The sequence below is a fragment of the Parasteatoda tepidariorum genome, chromosome X1 (genome assembly GCF_043381705.1).
Source record: "Parasteatoda tepidariorum isolate YZ-2023 chromosome X1, CAS_Ptep_4.0, whole genome shotgun sequence".
Classification (NCBI taxonomy): domain Eukaryota; kingdom Metazoa; phylum Arthropoda; class Arachnida; order Araneae; family Theridiidae; genus Parasteatoda; species Parasteatoda tepidariorum.
This window is the reverse complement of record NC_092214.1, coordinates 69,083,350-69,102,636: the sequence shown is the minus strand read 5'-3', so window position 1 is coordinate 69,102,636 and position 19,287 is coordinate 69,083,350. Positions and strand designations below refer to the sequence as shown.

The 19,287-nt window shown below is 33.2% G+C and overlaps 1 protein-coding gene across 4 annotated transcripts in view; it reads left to right on the top strand.

Moving 5' to 3' along the window:
• The window catches only part of LOC107451016 (CREB-binding protein), a 141,787-nt gene that overhangs the window by 18,050 nt on the left and 104,450 nt on the right, over positions 1 to 19,287 (top strand). For all 4 annotated transcript variants that reach the window (XM_071187500.1, XM_016066974.4, XM_016066973.4 and 1 more), the window contains exons 2-3: positions 16,811 to 17,631; positions 18,590 to 19,007. In XM_071187500.1, coding sequence (XP_071043601.1) covers positions 16,811 to 17,631; positions 18,590 to 19,007 — 1,239 coding nt within the window. The remainder of the gene's footprint in view (positions 1 to 16,810; positions 17,632 to 18,589; positions 19,008 to 19,287) is intronic.

The window sequence follows — 19,287 nt, the reverse complement described above, 5'->3', positions numbered from 1 at the left end:
CTTCACTTGGTCTTCTTACTACTTGTTATTTGAACCTCCAAAACTTTAAAACAATATTATGTAAGTTCTCTACAATTTTTTTACATAATTTGCAATTAGTAACAAATATGTTGACACTGTCATTTAACTAAAATTACGAATTTTGAAATTAATATGATTTTTTAAGAGGCAAGCGAAGCTTAAGTGTTCCTTCACTGGTTAGTTTACCCTACATCCCACTAGTTTATTTCAAAATTGGCGAGTCACACTTCCCTAGTTTCCCTTGTTAGACAAGGCTGAACTAGATCTTAAGAACCGCGTTTTTCCTTAAACTTCGTTTCTGCAATGCAGCTTGGTTTAACTTCGCGGTTTAGACCAGGTTTAAAGTTAAACTTCGTTCTGACAATGACAAATGCAATGACATAATCGATGGGAAAATGCAAACTGTGTAAAGTAGAGAAGAAAATTTACCTCAAATCAATCTCACCTACATTGATTGAGGGGTAGAATGGAGAAATTTCCAAAGAAGAAATCAACATCTAGTAAGCAAAAGTAAAAAAACAAGATTAGATTAAAAAACATTTTTCGTTTCTTGCCTCAATTCTGATGAGGAAATACTTTGCTCATGCATATCAGCGAACAGGAAGTTTTACAGAAATTATAAAAAAAAAAATAATTCACTATACTATAATTTACTGTATGAACATTAGGGTAAAAAGTATGACATGAAAATACAAATTTTAAAATGGGGTATTAAAAGAGCAAAAATAAAAAAAATTATTAGAAATTCAATATTAAAATATATATATAAAAATAGTTGGGCTGCATTAAATAATTTTTTAGCGATCCAGATATAGCGGATATTGATAATCCCCTATATTCTGAATAATTGCACCAAACTGAAGTTCAATTGGTGACAGACTGAGACTGGCATTCCATTTTTTGATGGTGTGATTATCTTTTCTTTTTAGATGATTACTACATTACTTGGATCATTATCTGGTTGTCATTACAGTGCCCCCTGCTTAATAATGTTCATTAGCAGGGGGTAATTCAATTGGTAAAAGAGAATGAATGTACTTTTATGTTACAAATACTATTTACTTGAACTTTTTTGTATGAATATACTTTGCATGTTTCATATTTAACATAATTTTTGAATTAACCTTTATAGATAGATTACCTACAAATGCAAAAATCACACCTTTAGAGTAGCTAATTCAAAAAAACACAAAAATCTTATCACACAACACAAAAATGTTCTTACAAAAATTGCGCTATTGGATTTTAAAATAAATGTGAATATGAATCACAATTTTTAGAAAATGCAAACTGCGATATTGAATTTTTAAATCACATTAATATGAATCACTGTGTATAATTTTTAAATAGCGTGAATATGAATCGCAATACATGGTTTTTAAATCAAGCAGAAATGCGAAAATCGAACTTTGATGTTACAAACACTTGAATACGAAGCACGTCATTGGATTTTCAAGCTTACATAAATTTGAATCGCGATATTGTGTTTTAAAAACGCGTAAGTACAAATTGCTGTATTAGATTTTTAAAACACTTGAATAGGAATTGCGATGTAATATTTTTAATAGTAAATGAATACAAAATATTTAATTCTAAATTGACAAAACATTCATTGAAAGAAGCGCGCTTAAAAGCAGCAGAATTTTCAAAAGAAAGAATAAATATAGCAATAAAGAAAACGAAGGAAGTAAAAATAAGAATATGATCACCGAAGCCGACGTCTTCTGGGGGTACCGGCCTCGGAAGCCATAAAACATTTTCTATTGAGAGAGAGGCAAAATTAAATGCCCAAAGTAACTCTCCAGTACTCCGAAGATTTTGTGTAAGTCCAGGAAAAAATACATGAAATACATAAAACTAATTCAGAAAGAAATTCAAGCAAAAACTTGAGAAAATAAAAACTCACATTAAACCGGTCAAACAGCGATTTCACAAGCAAACTAAACGCAAAGGAAACATTTAAAACAAAAGAAATCAACGTCCTTTATTAAAATGCGCAGATTGAAAAAAAGAAGATTACGTAACAAATTAATATAATGCTTAGCTAGGGCTGCTCAGCTAAGATTTGAATCGCCCCCTGTTAAAAAAAAATAAACTTGTATTCTTCAATCATTTTCTTAATCAAAAAATTAACATTACAAAAGTTAAAAGGAAAATCATTATTACTCAAATTATTCAAAAAATAATTCACAGCCTCCTGAAAACTCTCTTTATTTCAATCTGCTCATTTTAATAGAGGTCGTTATATTTTTTTGTTTTAAGTGTTTAGTTTGCTTGTGAAATCGCTGTTTGACCGGTTTAATGTGAGTTTTTATTTTCTCAAGTTTTTGTTTGAATTTCTTTCTGAATTGGTTTTATGTATTTCATGTATTTTTTCCTGGACTTATACAAAACCTTCGGGGTACTGAGAGAGTTACTTTTGGCATTTAATTTTGCCCCTCTCTCAATAGAAAAGGTTTTGTTTTATGGCTTCCGAGGCCGGTACCCCCTGAAGTCGTCGGTTTCGGTGGTCATATTTTTATTTCCTTCGTTTTCTTTATTGCTGTAGTAATATTTTTAAATCGCATGATACGAATCAATATACATAGCTTTTAAATCAGTTAAGTACGAAAATCACTGTTTGCTATTAAAATTTGCTGAATAAGAGTCGCTATATTAGCAGATTTCAGCGCAGTTCAAATATTAAAAAAATCCGTCAAACTAATAGAAGTGTCAAATTAGTGAAATAATCACATAAGACGTAATTCTTCACGTAATTGGCGAAAGAAAGTATGTAAACATCTCGTTAACGGGATTTAGCAAAAGCTTCAAAATGTTGTCGGATTATAAGTTTTTGTTTCGCGGAAGTCTGCGAACCAATAGTCTTGAGATACGTGGAATACTGCATTATTCGGGCAAAGATCAGAAGCCCTGCTTCTAGTTTCCAGACCTGAAAGAATGATGCGGTACCCCAGAGTATAATCACCCCTGTACCCCTTAACAATTAAAAGATGTTTGTATTCAGGATGACCACTTTTTTGTGTATATCACATTGTATTAGTAATAAAAGAGAATTTCATTTTTTTATTCATATAAAATTGTTTAGAAAATAATTAACATCAGCTCCTTTTTTCTAAACTTAATAGAATAAACAAAATTGTAATAAAAATTTTAGTGATTCAATAGGAAAAAAAAGCAAGAAATATATATTTCATAAAACTTAATACTAATATTATTAATTCCATACAGCTAATTAATGATATATATATATATATATATATATATGCATGCACCGAAGAGCCATTACATTATGACCACCCTCCATCTATAACAATGGGCTCACCCTGGTTTTCATATTTTCTCGCTCAGGAACAATGTTTTCATGGGGCACATTAGGACCCATAATCCTCATAGAACAATCCCTGACGTCTGTAAGCTACTTGAACATAGTTGCAGACCAGGTTCACCCATTCATGGCAACAGTTTTTCCTGCGGGGGATGGTGTTTACCAACAGGATAATGCACCATGTCATAAGGGTCGAATCGTCGAGGAACATTCCAGTGACTTTCAAGTCATGTCTTGGCCCCCAAATTCACCTGACCTTAATCTAATAGAGCATTTGTGGTCCAACTTGGAAAACCAATTTCGTGCTGCCACGCTGCCCCCTCGCAATGTGAGGGAATGGTACCAGATACCTCAGACTACCTATCAGCACCTTGTGGAATCAATGCCACGGCAGGTGCTAGCAGTATTGAGGGCTAAAGGTGGTCCTACATGTTATTAGCAGGGTGGTCATAATGTAATGGCTCTTCGGTGTATAATGGTTAAATGAGAATAGTTTATTATTATATAATAGTCAAATATTATAAAATACTTGGAAAGGGTTTGGTTAATTTCAATTGAAGGCGTGAAATATTTTTCTACCTATTGTTTAAAAAAAAAAACCTAGCTTTAACCGAAAAAAAGGGTTCTCTGGTATTTTAACAAAAAAAAAAATTTTTTTTTCCAAGCCTGATTAAAACCATCTTTTGGAATGATTCAATTGTAGCGTTATACTGGGTTAAAAAACGCCTGGATTGGAAAAATTTTTGTGTCAGAGTAAAAGAAATAAATAGTCTGAATAGTGACTGCATTATCAGGGTTTCCATGACCTGGAAAAAATAAATGAGTGGTAGCTAATATTTTTCAAGGCTATGGAAAAATACTTAAATTTGGCCATTCAAAATTATTCCAGAGGTTATTTTTGCACCTATATATATCAGCTACCACCCACCTGCCCCCCCCCCCCCAAAAAAAAAACCCTNTCCCCCCCCCCCCCCAAAAAAAAAATCCGGGTGTTTTTATTTTAGATTAATTTTTTTATTTTTAAAAACCTCAATAAAATGCATATTTAAGGATTTTTTAAGAAATGACAAAAAAATAGTTGGTTTTCCAACTTTTTTTTCTTGTTTTTACTACAGTTATTATTATAATTTCACACATTTCTAAATATTTTTCCAAAATTATTTTTATCATTTTTAAGCAAATAATCTTGACTACATGCAAAAAGTTGAGCAAAAATTTTAAATACATTTTTGAAATTTTTATTTTATGGAATTTTATAATATTTTAAAGAATAAAAAATATTTCAAGATAGGAATGAGTCACTTTTTATATTTGACCAAAATATTTTAGTCTCAATGATATCACAAAGTATTAATTTTATAAGAAATTCTCTAATTTACATTAATTAATGATATATCAACAAAGTAAAAGTAAAATAAATGTCACATATAGCTAAAAGTTCTGTAATAGTTAATAGTTCTTAATACTCAAAGACTTATTAAACAGTTCCAATCATACAGGATGTTAAATACTGCTTCACATACTTAGAGAAAAAAATTTTGATTTTAAGAGGAATAAAAACAGTGAGAACACTGGTGTGCAAAACTTAAGCAACAAGTGGTTTTTCGGCCACAGCTCCCCAACAAAGTATAAGATAGCCATGAAATTCAGTAGAAAGAGTATTTGTATGCAAATTTTAGAAATAAAACGTCGTAGGTGATGTAAGTGTACGTAAACCTTGTGGGTCGGCGCGCGCAGGTTAAAGCTGTGATAAAAGGATGAAGAGCACCGTAGTTAAAGAGATTCGCTGCAAGAGCAAGTGATTTGTTTTGTGAAACATGTCTTAAAGAAATCATTTAGACGACTTTATTCGAGGAAGAATGATTGGGAAGCCTGAAGAGGGGCGTAGTGTGACCAGTGTCGCCGAAGAGTTCGGGATCAACAAAAGTGTTGTTTCTCGTGCTTGGAATTCCTTTAAAACTACTGGTACAGCTGTTCGGAAGGTTGGTGGTGGCCGTCCAAGGAAAACAACACCAAGAGATGACCGTTACATTGTCCTCCAGGCGAAAAGAAACCGTTTTCAGTCAGCGAGCTCCATATCTAAGCAACTGTGCACAGCCACAGGACGACAAGTATCAAGATTTACAGTGGCCAGACGCCTCTACAAAGGTGGCTTATTTGCTAGACGTCCTGAACGCTGCATACCTTTAAAAGTTAGCCATCGGCGGCACCGTTTAGAGTGGTGCAGAGAACACGAAACCTGGACACCTCATCAATGGAGTCGCGTTCTCTTCACAGATGAGAGTCGTTTTAGTGCTACAAGCGATTCTCAACGTCAGTTGATCTGGAGAGAGGTTGGAGCTCGATTTCATCCCAATAACATCGCGGAAAGAGATAGTTACGGTGGTCCTGGAGTTGTCGTCTGGGGTGGCATTATGTTGAACGGGCAAACTGAGCTTCAGATCTTCGACCGAGGTTCTGTAACTGGAGACCGCTACTGCAATGAGGTAATCCTACCCCATGTTCGTCTGTTCCGAGGGGCCATTGGACCAGACTTCATTTTTATGGATGACAATGCCCGGCCACACCATACTGCTAATGTTCAAGAGCTACTGGAAAGTGAAGATATCACACGAATGGATTGGCCAGCTTCCTCTCCAGATCTAAATCCCATAGAGCATGTGTGGGATGCATTAGGGAGACGTCTTGCGACACGACAGTAACCTCCTGGTAACACCCATCAGCTGAAAGATGCGTTAAAGGAGGAACGGAGACATTTTACCCAAGAACTCCTGGATAATCTTGTGATTAGCATGGAGAGACGATGCCAAGCAACAATTACAGTAAGGGGAGGGCATATCCCATTCTAGGGAACATCTGCCAGTTGTACTTACGCTTCTTCAGGCAATCATGTGTAACGCCACTCTATGTCAAATAAAGCCTTTTTTCGTTCCATACCCTACTTTAAGCTTTATATTAATTTCTGCTCCATCATTCTTTTACCATCGCTTAAGTACAAAATAATGTACATTATATTCAAATTTCATGTCAATCGGATGATTTCTTGTAGAGTTATGACAAAAAACGCACTTGTTGCTTAAGTTTTGCACACCAGTGTATTTTAAACCATTGTGTTAAATGTCACTGTTTTAAAACTATACATTTCAGCTCTGGGCCTGTAGCTTTATCTTGTGATAGAATATTTCAAAAATTTTACTGAAGTAGTGGCTCAGAAAGGCTCACTTTCAGAGTTATCATGGTAATTACCATGGTTTTTTATAGTCTCGACAAAAACCAATTTTTCCCATGGTTTTTACCATCGATAAAAAAAAAATTCCCCATCTTCACAAAAATTTCTTATTGTTTCTGCTATTTCTAAAAACATCTTAAAACATTCATTATCCCTTTCGCGCCGACTGTCACATATACGTGCCAGCAAGAAACGCACTTGCTTCCCGGCCGACACACCGATGTGCCAGAGCGTCTTCTCGTTCACCCCCGGCCGTCACTCATTTGTGCCAGTGACCTGGAATAAAAAAATAAAATTTCTACCAGAAGATGGCATTGTATGTCCATATGGTTTCAGATACATGTAGACTTGACCTTCTAGTCAAAATGAGAGTAGTATGACTCACATGCACGTGGTTTTTAGGCGGAAGGATTGGAGGAGAAAGAAATGTTTTATGACGGCTCTTTAAATTCGCACAAAATATTTGTTTACAGTAATCAGGGGTTTTTTTTTTTCGATTTACGGACCAGTTCTCAGTTCAAAGTTACTGTTTTCAAATTTTTCATACGAAAGAAGAATTTTAAGTCATATATTTAGTTCTCAGATATATAGTGTTAAAAGTTATTAAATGGTAAGTACATAATGAGAATTAAATGTGTAAAATATATATTTAAAGAAGAAATAAGTAAATAAAGTATCTCTAAAAAAAGCATATGTCATTTAAATACTCTACAGAATATTATTAAACACGTTGATATTTCGGTAATTTCATGGATTTAGGCTTAACAGCAAGAAACCTTCTGGCCCTGGAGAGAAACTCGCGAGGGTTGTTGTTGTAGTTCATTTACGTCGCACTAGAGCTGCACAATGGGCTATTGGCGACGGTCTGGGAAACATCTCTGAGGAAGATCCGAAGACATGCCATCACAAATTTGATCCTCTGCAGAGGGGATGGCACCCCCGCTTCGGGTAGCCCGACGACCTGCACGCGAAGTCGAGCACTTAACGGTAACGGTAGAGCAGCTTAACGAGGACCAATACCGCACACCCTCGGTCCCTACGCAGACTGACCGTAGCTTGTGATGCTTGACTTCAGTGATCTGCTGGGAACCGTGTCTTAACGATTAGTCCACTGCGGGACTGACAGTCACGAGGGAGACTGCCGGCCTCAGCGATAAATAAGCGCGTGTTGGTGCTTCCCATCGCGAAAGGGTTAAGGCAGTTTCGAAACAAAAATTTCAAACATTGTTAAAATAATATTGTACTAACCATTTCAGAAAAATATATGATCATTTATTGTTAAAATAATATTGTACTAACCATTTTAGAAAAATATATGATCATTTTAAAAACTGAAGTTCTAAAAAAATTTACAAGGAACGAAAGTTTCTTGATATTCCTAATACGAAATATTTTGCCCTGATTTGTCCTTTTTTCTTGACTTTTTCCTGTTATAGAGCATTATTATGACTCCTATGCTCAGTATAACAAGTACAGCATATAAGGAGATCCTGTGCAAAATGCTAATATTAAATGCACACTGTATGTTCGTAACAAGTTAAAAAATTACTAAACTCCCACTATGGCAACATTTTTTTTTTCATATTTAAGTGAGCAATATTACTTAACAAAAAAGAGATAAATAAAAGAAATATTTTTGAATTTTTGGTGTCAATATAGAAAAGTGAAAAACAAACATTTTGTTTTTATCTCACAATCTTAACCCGAAATGTCTATTTTTCAAACATATGTAGGCAGTCACCAGCTAAAGTGTCTTAATTCCAAAAATAAAAATACCTGTGCTGTTTTTGGAAATTTTACTGTTTACTTTGAAAGAATGCACCTTTACTTTTGTTGATCATAATCTATCATCAACCTTTATTGTTATCAGTGAAGTCAAAAGCCATTTCATTTCATTTTACCTTGCTTCTCAAAAAAAACTTACGTTTTTGCAATTTGTCGTTAGTTATTAAATTGTTTTGAGCTTTAATGCTAGTAGAAGAGTAGTGCCTGAAAGAGAATACAGTACTAAGGAAAAACAACAACATTTAACATTAAATGTGTATTTGCTTATACGACTTTTTTTTTTCATCATCCGATCTAGCAATTATATTTGTGACAGTAAATTTAATTCTTAAGAATTCAATTCGTAAGAATAAAGGTCCCTTAGTGGACTGATCGTTAAGACACGGTTCCCAGCAGATCACCGAAGTCAAGCATCACTGGCTACGGTCAGTGTGCGGGTGGGTGACCACTTGGATCAGTCTGCGCAGGGACCGAGGGTGTGCGGTATTGGTCCTCGTTAAACTGTGCTACCGTAAAGTGCTCGACTTCGCGCGCAGGTCATCGGGCTACCAAAGCGGGGGTGCCATCCCCTCCGCAGAGGATCAAAATTGTGATGGCATGTCTTCGGATCATCCTCCGGGATGTGTCCCAGACCGTCTCCAATAGCCCATTGTGCAGCTCTAGTGCGACGTAAATTAACAACAACAAATAATTTCGATAATTTTATTAGGAATTTTAAATTGCTCATTTGACACGCTTTATTCGTGCTGAGTTCAGCATTAATTTAAATAATTTTTTTTTCAATTTTTATATTTTTCCACGTGATTATTATTAACTACAATGTTATTGAGACACGCGAATCTCTATTCGCGCATTTAAATAAACACTTTGATACGGTGTTTCGGTTACGAACGGTATTCGGTAGAGCGACGAATGTGAATTGTTCGAATGTGGTAATGAATTGTGATTTGGTCTAGTACCGAATGTTTCGCAAAAAGCAAAAAAAAATTGGCCGAACACCGTGTATTCGGGGCCAAATAAAATTTTTCAGCAGAGCATAGCAACTCTGAAACGAAAAGTTCAATGCGAAGAATAATATTTTCTGGAAAAACGTTTTCATAAAACAACGCTAAAAATTAAGGCCTATCAGAAACCTTTTGGAAAATGCTTTATGGATGGTGTTTTCAGTGCAAATGTAAACAATAACGATCTCGAGCTGTATGCCTGCTCTAGTTCCGGTTAGAGTGGTTGCAGCTGCTTACTACATGTTATTCTGCGAGGTGATATTACGCATTGGTTACTGCAATTACATAAATTTTCAGGCTTGTGTGCTCAAAATAGGCTTATAAACCTTCGTCAAATAGAAGAGGACAGATAGCACAATAGGAGAGACAGCACCGAGTAGTACCGCCTCCAGAAACTTAATGTACAAACACGTAATTTTGTTTTCAATAAAATAAATTAGATAATTTCTGAGCTCAAATTTGCCGTATTTCGTAAGATATTAATGTTATTTTGTAATTCTGGTGAGTTTGAAGTGAAAATTTGTTTTAGTTATTTAGAAATATATTGTTAAAAAAGGTGACATGGTTGCTAGATTTTGAATAACTCGCTTTTTTGGCGGTCTTGATTTGGCCTTTTTCCATTTGTTTATTACTGTTTGTTTGTGTTGCAAGCTGTGCACCGTCTTACGTTAATGTTAGCATATTGTTCGAGGAGCAAGATTAAGCTAAAACATAATTCAGGTTTAAATTTGAAAGTTGGCATATATTATTGACAAGGTAAGAAGTGTTTTGTAACGATTTTTTTTTCATATGTTAGGTTTACATATTTATTATTGATCAAACCACATATTACTACTACTTAACACTACTATTATACGACACAACAGGAAACACTTCGCGTTTTAGAATTCATTGTAAACTAAGTAATAAGTAATCAAATACCACGTTTGCAAGAATCTTAAAACACAATGATCACGTTGTGAGCCAAATGGCTTTGAAATACACCGGAAACTACCCGGAAGTATAAGCGGTATACAGCTTGCAGCGCCCCCTAGTGTCTCGAAAACACCATCCATAAGAACTAAAGATTATATGGATGGGTGGCCTAATGTAAACAATAACAAGCGTCCTTAAACCGGAAAAAATTTAGAAAATTTCCGGTGTATCCCTCCGCTTATGTTATGATTACGATACGATGTGTGAACAAGCCTAATATTCTATGCAGTTTTGTTATTGTAATTTGGGTTCAAATCTAAACATAATTGTACCATTCATAAGAGCTTTCAGAAATGTATTGATTCTCAGAGGTTGTAAGGCCAAAATAAATTTTGGAAAGTTATTATCTCGTTGTGAATAATTCTTAAGGTTTGCCATGTATTGTATTTTATCCCTTATTTGGCTACATTTGAATAAAATGTCGCCAAAAATATCTTTTTAAGTTAGCCTAATTAGGAAATATTCTAATGATTATAAATTAATATGATAATGTTGAAGTTTAAAGGCTGAAAGAAAGAACTCGGTACATGTGTAATACTGTAAAATATATGATGCAATAATATGATGGCGCGTTTTTTCAACCTGCGGAATAAAAATATCTCGGAAGCAGTAACCCGGAAGTCTTGCGAGAGCAATTTAACCACTAGCGCCACCACCCTAAGCTTTACACAAGCACCCATCCATACAAAAGCGAAACAGAAAATAAAAATTGATCTTAATTTTCGAAGGAAAAATTTTAATGCTGAACATCTCAGTTTTCCAATTAACCAGAACAGGTCAAGAAAATAGTCTAACAGAAATGTTCTAAAGAATTGCTGCGCAATAATAAAAACATCTGTTAAAAGAGAAGTTTTTTTTTTTTTTTTTTTTTTTTTTTTTTTTTTTTTTTTTTTTTTTTTTNTATTGGCGATCGAAATGGGCTGCAGGTGGCGTAGAGCAGAACTCTTTTCCTATGGCAACACTTCACATGAAACTGTCAATAGCCTGTGGAAAGTCATAGAGGAAGGAAGTACGTTAGTTTCTCTCTTGATTTTCACATAGATTAAAATCTTTTAACTTAAAAAACTGTATGGAACTGAAAACTACATTAAACTTAGTTCTAAAGAAAAGTATCATGGAAATTTAAAAAAATATTTTTATTACATAAAAAGGAAAAATATTAAGAAAAGGGAAATTATCGTAGTACTTTCCTATACAACTGAAAAGAGGAGGAGAGGGAAGGGAGAAGGGCTAAAAGCATGAAACCGGTCTCTCCCCAGATGGCGTATTCGAGTGTTGCGATCGCGAATTGAATTTAAAATTTTTCACATTGCCATATTTTTAGAAGAAAAGAATTGCTACAAAATGAAGCTTATTAGTAACGCTCATTATGAAAAATGCTGTGTCATAATAAAAATGGCTATATAAAGAAGAGTTAATTAAAAATAAGTAGAATTGTTCTGAGTTCCTAAAACAAAACTTAAACACTGTAATTCTCACTTTTCTATGTTACTGGTTATCTATATTAAGGTACAAAGAAAAAAGTGACAATTAATCAATAGTATGGGGTTTCGTTAAAATGATGAGTTGTAATAAAAACAACAAAAAAAATCTTACTCAAATCTTAGAACTAAAAGTATCGAAAAACTTAAGAAATTGACTTGTTTGAATATAATTCTTTTTTTTAAAAAAAAAGCAGAAGTGCAAAATAGTCAAAGCAGAAATGCAAAGAAGTCAGTATAAAGTAATTTAGTTTCAATTCTTCAAACTTCGTTTTTCTATTTGTCTTCTAGAAGATAAATTTGCCAGCCATGTGCAGAAACATGGATTTTAAAATGTAACAAATTTGTGTAAAAACTATTTCTTATAATAAACAATGCTATAATAGTATGACCTCGAAAATCCGGAAATCTCTAAAATCCGGACTCATACGTCCAGTTCGTCAGAAAAAATTTTCAAAAGAAAAAGTTTAAAAAAATAGCTTAAAATAAAAATTTTAATGCAAGAGTGCAAAACCACAACTCTTCTCCAACAATGAAGCAGTAGATGAAGAGGTAGGGGTGGGGCGTGAATGAAAGCTCATAGCTGATAAGGAAATTCCAGTCATTCTTATCAGCTCTGTATAGATAACACAGAATATAAAGGGGAATCCCCTCCTCCTGAAGGGGAATCCCACAACTCTTCTCCAACAATGAAGATGTAGGGGTGGGGAGTGAATGAAAGCTCATAGCTGATAAGGAATTTCCAGTCATTCTTATCAGCTCTGTATATATAACAAAGAATATAAAAGGGAATCCCCTCCTCCTGAAGGGAAATCCCACAACTCTTCTCCAACAATGAAGCAGTAGATGAAGAGGTAGGGGTGGGGAGTGAATGAAAGCTCATAGCTGATAAGGAAATTCCAGTCAATCCTATCAGCTCTGTATAGTTAACAAAGAATATAAAGGGGAATCCCCTCCTCCTGAAGGGGAATCCCCTCAGGAGAAGGAATTCTTCTACCACTTTGTTTTTCCTCCTTGTTTTTCCTCCTTGTGAAGAAAGAAAACTGACTGGTTCTTTCTTAACCTGGAAGCTTAGGAGGCGAGGACAAGTTCTTTCATCCCCCAACAAAAAAAGGATTAGTATCAGCTGGTACAGTCTAGTCTAGAAGCATCTGTTTCAGCGATAAGTTGAAATTCAGCTCGCGTTTTAAGCCTATATTTTTAGTTTTAATTGCTAATATTATGTTATCTAAACGATCGATTACGGGGGGAAAATGACGAAAGTTTGATTTTTAATGTCTTTTATTTATTATTTGAAGAGTATATTTATGTTAAAATTGACGTCGAAGGTCTACACACGCGCGTTTAATCGCGAAATCGGCCTGGCAACTTCGAAAGTTCGATAATTCTATCAATTTAAGTAAGGTATCTAAAATCCGGAAATTTCGGAAATCCGGACCTTCCAAACCCCCCAACAGTCCGGATTTTCGAGGTTGCGCTGTAGTTAAGAATACAATTTTATATTACTCTTTGTCATATCTATACAAATTCAAAAGACTTAGAAAAAAATACTCTGCTGAATATTTGGTTGATCACTTGACCAACTGAATTTTTGACTAAAAGGCCAAATACTCGTTACATCTCTAATTTAAATGCAATGCTGTTACAAGTTGAGGAAATCACCAAGTGGTGGAAAACGCGAATTTTTAAACTGCTCGCTATTTGTAATTTTGAATTAAATTTTTTATTGCTTGAATGATCTTTCCCCCCCCCCCAAAGGAAAACGTTTACTATGTAAAAAAAATTTTATAATCATTAAAAAGAAATAATAAAGTACATTTTTAATTTATATTACTTAATATATACAAAATTTTTTTCTACTTTCATTCTGTGAGCATTGCAGTCTTTTTAATAATAATTTATTTTTAAAAATGAATAATTTTTGCATTGCGTGATATGATTAAAAAAAAACATTTCTTTTCTTGTTTTAATGTTTATTTACCTATTTTAATAAATCTGTTTTCGATAAGATAAAAATGGAAATTATTTTTGAAAAAGTATTAGTTTTTTCATTTTTTGACTTCTTTTTTGGCACTTTCGTTAGTCAACCTGCTATACAAGTGGCCCTTCACTCAAAAAGGTTGTGCACCCCTTATCTTAAATAATAAAAGGTTAGATGTTTTTTTTTTGTTAATCTTTTCTGCAAATTTATTCTTGCATATGCAGATGTCGAGACTATATTAAGTTAAATTATTTAAGCATTGATTCTTAGCAAGTTAAAAAAAAAAAATTAAGTTTGGTGACCACAAAATAATGTGAGTTTTTCAGCACTCTAATTGTTAAAATATGATTGGAACTAATAAATTTTTTTTTATAGAATAAGGTCGTTCTGAAAAAAAAATGTTATTAAATAATTGGAATGAAATTTTAGTTTTTCAGTTTTATATAATTGAGAAAAAATGTGTCCTTAAGCAAACTATAAATTATATTTTTTCAGATAGTAATAATTTATAAAACTGAGCAACTAAGTTAATTTTTCTTCTTACTCTATTTTTTTAAAGAATATTCTGTCCTTAAATTGTCTTGATTTTTTTCTAGTATTTTTTTTGTATTAATTACTCCTGATTCTCTATTTGAACCACTACGAGGCCTGTTTTTGCCATGGACGTTTTTTAATGTTGATCATATATTGACTTTTAAATTAACTTTTGGCTTAAATAAAACATTCGTGTATTTATATATTGTCAGTGGTCTGGTCTTCTGACTTGATAATAACATTTTTATATTAATTTCTAATGTATACATCATTGATATTCTATTTTATTGTTCTGATTTTTTAAAAGTGTACATGAAAAATTATTTTTTATACTTTTAATTCATTTGAACTAATGATTAGTTTGAAAATCTGAATTTGAAAATATCTTAAAAATGTACATTTAAAGTAAAATAAGTAAAATAGTTTTTTTTCCCTAATCTAATTTTACAAAAATAAATGACGAAAAATTGCTATGATAAATTCCTTATTTTACCATTTCTGAGTCCTTTTACCATTTCTGTCCAAAAATCAGATCCCTACTTAAAATGATATGAATCTCTCATTTAATTCTTCAGTGCCAACACTCTGACTTGATATTTTCCAGTGCCAGTGCTCTGACTAAATATTCTTCAGCAATACTAGTCTGAGCTTAAATCACCATAATTCTTTTAAATTGATCATCACACATTTTGTTTGTCATCCCAGAGTTTGTTTCTTTTCTCTCATTTATTAATTTTTTCTTTTCAAAGTTCAATTTAATTTTGTCTACTTGAATGTATTGGTGCTTTATTTTCCTTACCCCTCCTGCAATGGACAATTACATGCCCCACTTCACACATAATTTTTTTTGTATCCTCTCAACGATTTTTGGCCTATTTCATGCAGTATACTTATTTCGCAGAATTGAAGCTTATATTTTGTTTCCTTGCATTAAAAATGTTGTTTACTTTGAAAACAAGTTTGAAAGTTTTAGATTGATCAGTATCTTTTGTTTCGAAGTTTTTGGAAAAACAGGTATCTGCTCCTACTTTTGACAAGGACTGGATGTGTATGTAATATAAAAATCTCTAACAAGTCTTTTTTTTTATTAGTTCTTTGTCTGAAATCTTTTCCTTCATACATTATTCTAAACAAAAAGCTTTCTCATAGAGATTTATTTCCTGTTAAAAGTAGGTAATGTTTACATTTCTTAGAAATAATTATCATAAAAAGTTTTACCCTTAAGTAAGAAGGGATTAACCTAAGTGATGAGAACTATTAAAAATTTTTCCGGATGACAGCTATCATAAAAAGCACAACACTCATTTTTGTGGATTCCAAGTTTTGCTGATCTTCTCCAAAAGTATAATAATAAAACAAAGTATGCTGAAAACTCCCTGTTGTCTGCATTTTTTGTCTGGGCCACGAAGTGTTATTTTAAACACACACACACATATATATGTTTCTAATGAATATTCTTATATATATACAGTTATTGTAATTCTGTAAAAACTGCTATGATCTTTCAAAGTTTTGATACCTGACAAATAAAAAATTGAAACAAATAACCAATCTTTTATTTTTAACAATTTAACTGGTCTTAAATTGAAAATCAATGTGGCTATTATATCAAGCTGATTAGTTTTTATTCCAACCTGTCTCTTAATTTAGTTTAATAAAGTATTTTCAACTAAAAATTGATAGCAAACATGTTACTTTGGTTTCAGTTGGAAACAACATGTTTGTGTTCCTAAGTTTATTTAAAACCCACTGGAGGAGGGGCCTCATGATTGCTGTCCTCACTAACCTTGTCTATTACACCAAGCTTTACCTCCACAGCTATTAAAGTTGTATCTACTGTGTAGGGTGATAGCCACTCTAATCCTACACCTTTTTATTCTCCACCCAATTTTTTAAATTCAATTTCAACAACTGAGTAGGGTTATATGAGCTGTGTCCCAAGACTACCCCTTCAAACCTACACTGTTACAATCTTCATTTACTTTGCATCTCTAATTCACATATAAATGAGTAACAGCATTCGTCAATGCAGCCCAAACTGCTGCTTGAAGGAAAATGGTTGATGCCGCTGGCTCCTTGACATAGGAAAAAAACTACCTGCTACATTTTCTCAATTGCACCCAGTTCAATCTTAGTCACTGAGTAAAGTTGCATCGGCTGCTTGGTAAGATAGTCCCTCCAAGCTTACGTCTAGGTACTCCAAGCTTACACTCCAAGATAGTTATTTTTTCATTTTTTAATGTTCTATGTGCATAATATCATAATAATTACATTTGGATAGTTTTGAGTTTTACCTATTTTCAGAATTTATATGTTTTGATACTTAACCTTTTGTTGTACTGTGAATTTCATGTGTCCTATCCAAGGTCAGCTTAGAGCATTGGATTATTTTTTATAAATGGTTGTTTATCTGTGTTTCATGTGTTGTTCAATGGTTGTTTATCTGTGTTCATGTTTTAAAATTTTTTTCCCTAGACCTTTCATATGTTAAACTGTGGGATTTGGAAAATGAGTTGCCTGAAGAATTAATGGTGCCTACTGGGCTTGAAACGTCTGATCTTCCAACACAAGCTCCTACATCTCAATCGTCAGCTCCGCAAAATCTTTTGAATGGCTCTGGAGAAAGTGTCTCTGTTGAAAGTTCTGTTGTTGCAAGTGTTAATTCACAAAGGCATCAACAGCTGTCTCAACTGTTACAGTCTAAGCCAAATGTTTCTCATAGCACCGTATCTACACCTCCATCCCATAGTGGTATATCTACATCACAGCAAATCACAAGTCCGAATTTAGCAACTATGACAGCTGTTAAAAGTCCTCATTCTACTAATTTAAATACTCCTAATGCTACTATAAATAAAACAGGTTCGCTTGTATCATCTTCATATATTAATGCTACAGATGGCACAGCTGTTATTACGAATATTTCCAATAGTTTGACCAATAGTTTAAGTAATTCAACTGGAACTTTAGGCATGAATAACAATTTGTTATTAATGCAAAGTAAAGGAAGCTCCTTAAGTACACAAGGTAACCTTATGTCACTTCCTACATCTGTTGCTAGTAATAATAGTGGCAATAATGCACAAATTCATTCTCCAATAACTGTTGTACAACAACCAGTAAACCAACAAACATCTTCACTCATTAATGGTAGTCACATTCCCATTGCAAACATGAATTTAAATCTATCCGTCAGTCTGTCTGTGTCATCTGCTGCGACTCATAGTACTGTGATTGCACCTCATCTGCCTCATCAAACCATTTTAGGACATCCTAACCAAGGTGCTAATATAAAGGTATCTATAATTTTTTGCTAATTGAAATTTAATCGTTCAGCTGATAAAATTAATTCATATCAGGTTTCCATAGACTTTTTTTTATGAAAAAATGTGTAATGTACTTCAACTAATTAGTCAATTTATTTTGCAATTCTTTTTATTTTGCAGTTAGGCTAATTCTGAAACAAGATTTGAACAATACTTTTTTAATGGTAGCAATGAAAATTTAGATGTAGTATATGTACTAAAAATAAATAAATAAGCGCCTTTGAACTTTTGCATGTCCGATGTTCAGTGATATGAATGTTGATGAGCATTCAATAACTTTCCTTCATTCAGATGTTTTCATTTGGATTCTTTTGCACTCCCCCTTCCTATTTCATTCCTTAACTCTGACTCATTAATTTGCTCAAGAAAATTTTATACACCAGTAGCTTTTTTTCTTTTGTTCATGTGTGGCAGATTTTATCCGAAAGTGACTGAATTTATAATCCAATGTTTTTATTAGTGGTAGTCTTTGTATTTGATAATTTATATATATAACCGAACTACGTAGTTTTTACATCAATAGCGTTAAAAATTGAATTAGAAAGTGTTGAAAAATAAGTACGTATAATTTTTTTTATCTATTTTAATAAATTAACCAATAAATCTAAAATTTCATGCAGAGCTCAAGAAAGGTATGAAACGTTCTTTGCTGACTATCGAAAATCTTACAGTATTGTATTTACAGTATTGTAATTTTACAGTATTGTATTGAAATCATACACTTTTTAATTAATGGATTGTAATTTATTTATTGACCGCTTAATTTTACAGTACACTAAATTTACAGTGAAATAAATTTCCAGCAAAATGGAGGGGAATATGTTTTGCATATTTTCTAACTTCAAAGCAAAAATTCTATTTTTTATACTAACAGCATAGTTATTTATGCAAAAATTAAATAGAAATTTATGTACTTTTATTGTTTCAGCATTCTGTTTCTCAAATACCTATATCAAATCTTCCTATGACTCCAAGTACTGTTCAGCAAAATTCGACAAGTACTGTAACTGTTACTCCATCAACTGTAGGGGGCCCAACCCCTACAGCTGACCCAGAGAAAAGAAAACTTATACAGCAACAACTTGTGCTTCTTCTTCATGCTCACAAATGCCAGAGGCGTGAAAGTCAGTCCAATGGAGACGTACGACAGTGCTCATTACCTCATTGTCGGACTATGAAACATGTATTAAGTCACATGACAACTTGTCAAGCAGGTAAATCATGTGGGGTTCCTCACTGCTCATCATCTAGGCAAATAATATCTCACTGGAAAAATTGTACACGAAGTGATTGCCCTGTGTGTTTGCCTTTAAAACAAGCATCAGATCGCAGACAACAACAAGCAGGTGAGCATCATTTATTTTTAATTTTTATAATTGTATCTGTTGGAAGAAATCACATTTTAATTGCTAAAAAATTATATATTTGGTGCGGCTAATATAATAAAATGAATCGATTCATAAGTTAGTCGCCAGAGATTTTTCAAGTTTTAATTGGCCAATTGACATTAAATAGTACCTGCTTGTATATGGTGGGATGAAAATGTTTCAGAGTTGAACTTGAAAATTAATTTTTTAGTTGCAAGCCATATAAGGAGTAAAGATTATAAGAGATAATAAACCTAAT